At 34.3% G+C, this 9,780-nt stretch overlaps 2 protein-coding genes, 1 long non-coding RNA gene and 1 pseudogene across 4 annotated transcripts in view; 2 read left to right on the forward strand and 2 right to left on the reverse strand.

The window, feature by feature from the left end:
* The window catches only part of LOC146935403 (F-box/kelch-repeat protein At3g23880-like), a 52,234-nt gene that overhangs the window by 4,968 nt on the left and 37,486 nt on the right, over positions 1–9,780 (reverse strand). The gene's annotated exons all lie outside the window — the stretch shown is intronic.
* LOC146935404 (uncharacterized) lies at positions 761–1,507 on the forward strand. The gene is made up of 3 exons (XR_015030228.1): positions 761–927; positions 1,033–1,108; positions 1,287–1,507. It is a non-coding gene; the product is annotated as an uncharacterized LOC146935404 (long non-coding RNA).
* LOC146935405 (protein ZINC INDUCED FACILITATOR 1-like) lies at positions 1,593–3,982 on the forward strand. The gene is made up of 7 exons (XM_085750616.1): positions 1,593–1,675; positions 1,891–1,976; positions 2,072–2,179; positions 2,335–2,379; positions 2,481–2,569; positions 2,935–3,007; positions 3,269–3,982. The coding sequence occupies exons 2-6, from the start codon at positions 1,905–1,907 to the stop codon at positions 2,966–2,968; spliced, it is 348 nt and encodes a 115-aa protein (XP_085606742.1). The 5' UTR covers positions 1,593–1,675; positions 1,891–1,904; the 3' UTR covers positions 2,969–3,007; positions 3,269–3,982.
* On the reverse strand, positions 3,119–7,538 carry LOC146935406 (uncharacterized; annotated as a pseudogene). The gene is made up of 2 exons (XR_015030212.1): positions 6,907–7,538; positions 3,119–4,660 (listed from the first exon to the last, which is right to left on the reverse strand). The product of XR_015030212.1 is annotated as an uncharacterized LOC146935406 (transcript).

Below are 9,780 nucleotides of genomic sequence, written 5' to 3' on the forward strand. Positions count from 1 at the left end.
AACAAAGATTGTTTAATTATCCTTAAACCTTTAAATTTTTTAACAATTTTTTTTAGACAAGTTTAGAACACTGTGAAAGGTTCATTTACTAAAATTAGAATTTTTTAGCATGAAACGAATTAAATATGACTTTTTTAAAACGGCAAGTTAAAGATAAAATCAACAATATATGGACGTTGAAATCAAATTTTGCGATAATTTTTTGCAGAGGAACTTTTAGTAATGTTCTTAACACGTCTACAAAAAATTGTTCAAAAACTCAAGAGTTTAAGCATAAATTAAACAAATTTGAATTAAGGAGGAACTAATACTGAGTGCAATTTTTTTTTAGGGACCAAAAGAACTATTAAAATTAAGTAAGGATTAAACTTAAAAGGTCCCAATTTTATAGGGACCAAAAACATATTTAACCCAATAATTAATGCATCTAGTCTTTTACATGGATTTAAGATAACTTGTATTGCAAGACATGATTTGCCATTCCATCTGTGTCCCCAAATTTAGGTACTACTTAAGCTTTTGTTTCTTTGGAAAAACGTGTCCATTAATATAAGCTCTATTTCAAAATACTCGTTACATTTATTATTATTTTTTTCAAAATGTACACCTTACTAATACCACTAATTCATTTTGGAAGATGAAAAGTCAGAATTTGACAAATCTACACACAAATGGAAATTTAGAAATATTCATACACAATATACACTAATTACATTGTCAATTTTTCTTAACATATACAAAAAAATGATATACAGGGGCTTATAAAAATGGTTGAAGGTAGTATATATTTCATGTTGAAAAAGGTAATACTCTATTCCAAATTGGGAAAAGCATTTGTCACTTGTTTCTCTAATAGTTTGTCAATTTTGTTTCACAGCCAGAACAGAAATATCCAAATATATTTCCAAAGGATTCCTTTTGGGATAAGTAAGGGGGTTATTTTTTCATCTTATAACAAACTCTAATCATCTATTCTGTTTTTCATTGTTATTGTACTAAGTTTCATTTGTCAAAACTTAAACCTCCCTGCAGGTTTCCATACTTCTTGTCGTGCTTCATTGTATCAGCTATGGCATTCGTAGTAGCAATTTCCTGCATTTGGCTACCGGTATGTATCTTGAATTCTAACATTTTATCACATATATAGTTGCCCTCTTTATGGTATGTGACTTATATTTTGATCTTAATTTAGTGATGATATATCACCATATTTCAGTATCCTTTTTATGTGGTTTTCGGTTTTTTCCTATCAGTACTAATGATCTAAAACGTCTTCATCGATGTAGGAGACACTTCATAATCACAAAGTATCGACCAACAAAATTGAAGCTTTAGAAAATGGAACCAACGAGGATGAGAAAAATAAGACAATCCAAAAAGATGAAAGCCTCCTAAAAAATTGGCCCTTAATGTCATCTATCATTGTTTATTGTGTTTTCGCGATTCATGACATTCCTTTTGCAGAGGTATTATTATATTATTCCTACTTAAAGATGTTTCTGTTTTGAGTTTTGACTTGTTACTGATTCTACTACTATTCATCAATATGTGCATCTATTTATATTATTCTGCAATTTATTTTTGAAGATTTTCCCATTAGGGGCTGAAAGTCCTCGAAGGTTAGGCGGTTTGAACTTTGGAACTAATGATGTCAGCAATATTCTTGCAGTATCAGGTACATCTTTGACATTTACGAATCTCTAGATATTTATTAAGAATAGGAACACTCCTTCCTTCTTAACCCTTTATCTCCAACGAATGATAGCCCTTGCACATAAACTTTTCCGGGATGACATGACGCTATTTGGTTACTTGCTTGATCGATGAATCAAAAATGGATTTTATGCAGACATAATCTGAATATACTTGAACCATATTAAATTTGTTCAGGTGTCGGTATTATAATGTTCCAGCTTGGCTTATATCAACCAGTGCAAAAAATTTGTGGACCTATCGTTCTTGCTCGCATCGCAGGGGTTAGCACTTAGCATTCACCTTTTGTGACAAATACTCAGATTCAACATTTCATTTTTTGTTTAATTTAAAATATGCCTTCATCATATACTTGTAGGTGTTATCAATACCAATCTTGCAAAGCTTCCCCTTCATGACAATGTTGTCCGGCTTTACACTGTACATATCGATATATAGTGCTTCCATTTTAAAGAATCTTTTGATTGTAAGTGAAACTCTATCTCGCTACAGCCAACGAGCGATATTGAGATTGAAAAGGAGTTGAATTGACTTTGCTGAAACTCGGGAGATCGGTTTAATTTTATTGAAAACTTGATCTTGATTGAACTTGCCTAATTGATTTCTTTTTGATGGAATTAGGAGATAATTTCTACTGGTTTATTCATTCTGCAAAATAGAGCAGTGGTAAGATTTTGTTTTTACTCTTCAGATTTTTTTTCCCCTTGAAAAAGTTCTGTATGAAATTGCACAAGATATACATGACTTATATTTTTTCCGGAAAACAGGATCAACATCAAAGAGGGGTAGCAAATGGCATTTGCATAACTGCTATGTCAGCATGCAAGGTAATTGGTCCAGCTGGAGGCGGCGCAATGTGAGTATCCCTTTGATTTCGTTACCTTTTATTTGACTTATAAATAATATTTCCTTAACATGTGTGTTCTACATGTTCTTTATTATGAGATATAGTTTATTCATTTGTGTCTTTAATGTGTTCAAACTTTTCCAAGTTCAAAGAGAAATAACTAGTCCATTTCTTATCATTGCATATTTTAGTAAGTATTCAATGGAGATTTACTTTGACCAGTGTTGATGTCGCAATGTTCTGTGTCAGTGTTTCGTAGTCTAATTGCATTGAACAAATGTCACATTTGAAAAATATTGTGAGAATTGTAGAGAGTAGCATTAATTTAACAGTACCTTTTTTCACTAAGATGTTATAATGAAAATTATATGCAGTGTTCTTATTTTGATCTTGCTAACTGCAGCTTAACTTGGTCACAAAAGAGGATGGATGCTTCTTTCCTCCCAGGTATGACTCTCAACTAATTTTGAAATCCTTAGTCTAATTAAGTAATTATTAGTGTTTTATCCACTCATGGTGTGTTCACTAGGCAATACAAAAAAAATATAAGCCATGATATTAAATAAAGCTGTTGGCATTCATTATCCATAGTAAAAAAGGAATAAAGATAAATAGCATACAACATGCTTAAAACAATAAATTGGTACAAACTAAGTTTCTATTGTAAATCTTACCCTATAATGTTTCTTTCTGTTTTCCTGTTTCAAGGAATTGGATTTTTTCAGACATGATTTCAGAGGTGATCCTGTTAGTTTTGCTGAGGGATGCATGTGATATAAATGCTTCAACTTTCTTCGTTTGTGTTCAAAAGGATCTAGCCAACACCGGATACCAGCATCACCAAACCAGACCTTCCTTTTGGCATATTGATATGCAGCAACTGCATCACTTTCTTCGAAAAAAGCCACCAGATCTGAGCCGGTACAAAAGACACTTGTGTTTGAAGAATCTACAGAGCCAAATATACTGAACTTCTTTATTAGCTGTTCCTTTGATGGTAGGTTGAAATTCTTGGGGAACTTCATGTTCAGAAATGTCGGACAAATGGGAACATGTGTTTTTGGTTGCTCTCCAACTTTTAAATTGAATAGTGAACAAGAAGCAACATATTGATAGGAATTTATACCCTCTAACGAACGATTCCCAGAAAGTGATTTTATTCTTTCAGACTCTTTTGGCTTAAGAGGTGTTATACTTTTATCACTATCACAACAGCCTCTCCTGGTAAACAGAAGAGTTAGATCTTAATACAGATTTAACTTTTGCTGAACTGGCATTAGCCTCATGATTATCAGAATGGAAGCCAAACACTAAACTAGGAGATGATTCACATGTAAAAGACTGTTGGAACGTCTATTTTTGACATCTTTCAATATCCACTTTATGGGCCTCATCACTGAAGTTTATGCTAGTTTCAGAAAAGTGTATGCAGGCCTGATTGTCTTTTCGAATACTTTCTTCTGGTTCAAGAATACTGATATGTGAGATCCTAGGTCTGGCATTTCTTGAGATGCACGCAAACCCTTCATGTTCTTGAGCTCTGCGAATTTGAGGACATGAAGCACTTTTATCTGGTCGCTTTCTTTTTCTGTTGAGGCATATAGTAGTTTCAATGTCAGGTAACCTGGAGAAAAGCCTTGGTACATTGTCTCCTCTTTCACCGATATAATCAACCAAATGAGTCTTGAAATTGGAATTTGGAAGCGATAGAAAAATGAGCCTCACTCATTCTAGAACAATTTTCAAAGCAGATATCAACTATTCCATGATCTAATGTATTTTCAAATATCGGACGGTTCTTCCTTTCTAACATTAGATTCTTTCCCCAAATGTGGAATGGGATTAAGGCAGGAGAATGCATAAAGAGTTCAGCCTTACCACTGGTTGCTGGATCCTCTGGAATAATCAAAAGTTTATTCTGAAACAACTGTACAGAATGCCCTTCCAAATCAGGAACTGTTGGCTTCAATCTTATAGCACCAACGGTCATGTTTTTCTGCATTCGGTCGGATGTGACCTGATGTTTTTCCTTGGGTTCTCGAGTAACTGAGAGTACCTTCTGACTCAAAGAGGAACGTTGATGTTGCTTCACATTATGACCTAATAAACACCATAAGCATTTAATATCAAGATACTATTCGACATAGGAATGAGAATAGAAGCTTAGTTATGTCAAGAAAATGGTAAATATTAACAAATTAAAATCATATAGTATAAAACTTTTTCCATTTCAAATTATGGATAATCGTCACAAGCATGGTTAACAAACTCACAAGTGGACTAGTAAACTAGTCCGTGGCATGTTTCTAGGTAGGAAAATCTAGTTGAATCACATACATACTCAATTTTTGGAAAAATTGGTTGAAATTGTGTGGACTCGTTCAAACTCAATATCACAAATTTATTCCCGTGTAATATAGTTTGATAAAAAGGAAAAATTGAGCCCGAAATATTGATAAGCAAGAACATTTCACCGTATGGTTCTACTTCTTTGCTCCATCCCAATGCTTCCCTGCCAACCAAAGCCACCCCTGCCATCATTCCCATCCTACTCCTGAAGACAGTTTTGTTCACTCTTCCAGCGATGACCTGGTAGCCTCCTGTGAACAAACACTGTCGAACAATCCTGTTCACTCGTGACACACTGCTGCACCACATGAACATACCTCTGCATTACTATACAAGACAATAATCTACCTCTATCTTTCTTCTGCATCCGTGTGCTATGACTCGATGTTTTACCAGTGCCTTTTTGACATGATAAGGTGCTGTTTGCACAGCATAAACAAATCTATTTCTTTCTTTTTATTTGAATGGCTAAACTTTTATTGAAAACACTTGAGCACAAGCTGCTCTTGAGATTGAAGATACAAATAAAATTCTGAATAGCAAAAAAACAACTAGGAACTACTAAAAAAACTGCCTCTGTAGCTAAAACTGCTGATACAACAACCCCAAAACACCCCCTTAGCAGGTCACAGAATTAACAGCTGCCCCTTACAAAAAGGAAAACGTAAATCACCTAAACACAAACCACTATAGACCTGGCATCTCGAAGGACTATGGCAAAGGGGTAACAACAGACAGACAATCAAGGCAACGACCAAAACACAGCCACCAATCAGCACCCGACCTCACAGCAGACCCCAATACAAAAGCATACACAGTGAAGGGTTCCAACACCATTCAAAGTAAGACATGAGTTTTTGCAGTCTACTCAGGACCCATTTCCGTGAAATCATCTTAATCTCATCTACTTCAGCCGCACAGCAGTTCACATTAGAGAAGATTTTGTCATTCCTCTTCTTCCATATCACCCAAATTACCACGTACCAAATTCGGAGCTATCTTTTTTTAACGCTTTTATTTCCCCCCTCTAATTCTACCATTGTACATAAATCTGATTGATTACTTAAATCAGTCCCGATGAATTATTAATCCCATACCAGACCCCCAACGCAAAAGCAATTTTTGTGTATGCATAGGTGTATATTTTGGTTCTGTCATTTAATTTTGCATAGGTATTCAGCTCTTGCTTTTAAGTGTTGTCAGGTAATGAACTTGTGTTCTGGACATTCATGTATTTATAAGACTTTTACTATAAGACTTTTACAATACTGTCACACTTAACAATGGTAATATCATTCAACTTATAAGATCTTTTAATATTACTTTTTAATAATCCAATCTAGAGTTTTTGTATAAAAATTCAACAATATACTCTATTTTGTTAATAATGTTATTCTTACGAAGTATCCATCGTTGTTTAGTACTAAGTACTTTAATAATAACTAATCAGTGTCAGAAAAGAATCAGAATTCGAACCTTTGATCACTCTCTTCCTAACTCCTTAGTCTCTTATCACTTTGTAACAACCATATTTTGTTAAACCCTTATCATGCTTCTATGACTCTTCTTCACAAATGTCATGTCTAAATACAATTTCTACCATCTTTTCCACAAATGACTATATACAAATTTCAACCCTTTTTTTAAAAAGGAAATCTCTACCCTGTTTTCCACAATAATTACCCCAATTCTGTCTTTCATAATTTTACTCAATATTTCTTATCTTATGTAACCACTTTTATGTTGCAATATTTTATCAAAATTTCTAATCCAAGAACCAAACGAGGTAACATTTATCTTTGTAGCACCGACACGTTTGATCGAATGTGTGTCCAGTGTCAAACACATCACACGAAATTCTCCGACATAACTAACACATGAGATTGTATTCAATTATGTCATTTTCTCAAATTATGTGTTTCATAGATATTTATCAAAATTCTTATCATCTCAACAGTCAATTAGGGGAAGGAAAAAAAAAAGATAATAAAAAGTACCTAATTTTCGAGCTTCTCTATAGACTTTCTTCTGATGAATGGAAGAGTACTCACGAAAAGCATGAACCTGAGCAATGACTTTAACGGCATCAACAACACACGAAGCATCAACAGCACGTGAAGCCTCAACCCAAGGCAAAATAGAAGCATCTAAAACAAAACCCAAAACTCCAACCGGGTCAAACTGATAACCCGACTTAGATAAAACCCTCTTCTCTTCATTACGACCCGTTATACAGCAACACCGCAAATTCGAAACGATTCTCAGACCAAATAACCTAAGCGCAGAACGGAACCCTTTGGATTCGTTTTGAAAGGGTAATTCATCGAAAGGAATAACCTCGGATTCAAGAAAGAAGGTGCGTTGTAGGGTGTTAGGGTTGTTGAAGAAGGAAAGGGAGATGCCGAGGTGACCAAAGCTGGAGACCAATCGTTGTTGTTGTGAATTTCTCTTGCCCAAACTATGTCTCCTTTTCGAACCTGTGTTGCATTTCCACTACTCATCATGCTTCTTCTTTTTTTCTTTCTTGTTTCAATCTTGTTTATGGGTTTCGTTTATATTTAACAACATTTGGGACAAGTTATGTTGTCAATCTAATTTTTCTCTTCTCCCGCCCTAATCAAATTCAACCAAATAAAGGCGGCACATTTTTTTTTAAGGAAAAGGCGGCACATTTTAAAAGGTTTTTTTTTTTTTTTTTAGCAAAAAGCTAAATATAAGGATAGATAATAATCTTTTGAATTTTGCTCTTCACCATGCACTTTTCACTCGCGCCCTGCAGCCATGCCAAAAATGTCCTTACGTTAGTTAACTAACGCATGTGTAAATCAAACATGACTTAATTTTACACATGCAAGGAGATTTCACTAGAATGTAATATCCCCCATGCACTTCCAAGGAGATTTCACTAGAATGTAATATCTAATTACAATTGCTCAAGCACACAGTAAGAGACTTCCTTTGCTCAAGCACACTTTGCAAGAGTCTACCTATGCTCAAGAACACAGTCAAGAGACTTCTATGCTCAAGCACAACTGCAAGAGACTTCCTAATCAAACAAGATTACAAAGAAAAATGTTTGAGATTGAACGCTTGATATACAATCAGAGGTGCTCACAATACAAATCAGATACAAACTCTAAGACTTAAGAATTTCTAAGATGAGACTTTGAGAAACATAAATTCTAAGTAAATGCAGAACAATTTCAGCAAAGTTTTGGCGCTTGTAAATTGTAGATGAGTCGTATGCCAATCTCTAAGTCTTCACTCATTTATATAGAGGTGTGAAAGAGACGTTGTGAAATTGCCAGCACATCAAAAGAGTCGTTGTTGAAGCTTGATCTTTCACCAATGATCTTTTGCCTGATTTGGTTGTTATCCTATGAAGAACCAATTTGAAATTCATTCCCATTGTGAAGGAACATCTTTGCAGGCGTAGCCTTATTCTCGAGCTGTTCTCTTGTCTTGTAGCGTGGACAACTGCAGAGTAGTGGAGAAGGTGGTTGTACAGTTCGTACACAGTACAATGTCAACGCTCTTTGAAGATAAGCTTCCAAAGCCTTCAAATCTTCACCAAAATGACAGTTGTAAAGTTCCACTAGTCTTCTGCATTGCTTTCGAATCCAATAGACAACTTTTGAAGTGTTGATCCTTGAATCTTCAGCTTGTGGTGATAATCAGCTTCTGATGAGCTTCAGTTTCTGATGAAGTCGCTTCTGAACTACCCGCTTTTGATGAACTTCAGCTTCTGATGACGTCATCATTCTTCAGGAGCACTTTGTCTTCAGGAGCACTTTTAGTCTTCGGGAACACTTCTCTTCAGACGCTTTAAAGCTTCCTTTTCTCGATTCCTTAGCTCTCTTTTTGTTCTTCAAAACCTTTATATGATGTAAATTTTTAACTATGGTCCTGTACACTTGAACAAAAATTAGTTAGTCCAATTTACAATTTTTAATACCTTGTTATCATCAAAACTCTTTATTAAGGTTTATTGTTAAACACATTTTGTTCCAACAGACTTAAGTCACACATGTGTAAAATTAAGTCATATTTGATTTACACATGCGTTAGTTAACTAACGTAAGGGCATTTTTGGCATGGCTGCAGGGCGCGAGTGAAAAGTGCAGGGTGAAGAGCAGAATTCTAATCATTTTGTGTCTCAATTTACAAGATAACTACAATAGTTCTTTTAACTTATTAAAATTTTGAAATAGTTATTGATTGTGCATTGTGTTAATCAAAAATAGTTTGTTATTTTAAAATGTTTTGTTAATATGATTATATTAGTACTTCAATATAATTATTTATCGTCATATTAATCCGATCCTATAAGACTAGTTACAATGGTTGTTGGAAGAAAAAAAAATTAAGTAGTTCAATGGAGTGTTGAAAGTGAGGTGGATTATTTGGGGTTGAAAAAAATTCAACATGTTGAATGAGGAGGAAGTGGGGGACAAATGTTGTTAAGTCGTTGTTTGTATTTTGTCACTTTGTGCCTTATCTATTATTTAACTTCATTGCATTATTTGTTTGAAGTTTTTCTATCTTTATCTATTATTTAACTATGTTGTCAAGTCGTTGTTTGTATTTTGTCACTTTGTGTCTTATCTATTATTTAACTTCATTACATTATTTGTTTGGTGTCCGTCCATTTCAATCTAATTTATATCTTTATATATTAATTCACTACATTGCATTATTTGTTTGGAGTCCGTCCATTTCACCAACTTAATTTCTTATTTAAATCGGGGCTCATTCTTCCATTGTTGTATCAATACCAAAAATCTTATATTACTAAAACGAAGATCAATGGATCCTTCAGAATTTCTCTCTTCTCCCGCCGTAATCAAATTCAACCAAATAAAGGCGGGACA

Source organism: Medicago sativa, chromosome 3, assembly GCF_051527215.1.
Source record: "Medicago sativa cultivar Bolivia chromosome 3, Bolivia_mono, whole genome shotgun sequence".
Classification (NCBI taxonomy): domain Eukaryota; kingdom Viridiplantae; phylum Streptophyta; class Magnoliopsida; order Fabales; family Fabaceae; genus Medicago; species Medicago sativa.

What these genes read in the sequence shown, in the direction of transcription:
- LOC146935405 (XM_085750616.1), top strand. Translation starts at nt 1,905, where the DNA reads ATGTTCCAGCTTGGCTTATATCAACCAGTGCAAAAAATTTGTGGACCT. An exon ending in TTCTTGCTCGCATCGCAGGG is followed by an intron (nt 1,977 to 2,071) that starts GTTAGCACTTAG and finishes ATATACTTGTAG; the next exon opens with GTGTTATCAATACCAATCTT. An exon ending in TTTTAAAGAATCTTTTGATT is followed by an intron (nt 2,180 to 2,334) that starts GTAAGTGAAACT and finishes TGATGGAATTAG; the next exon opens with GAGATAATTTCTACTGGTTT.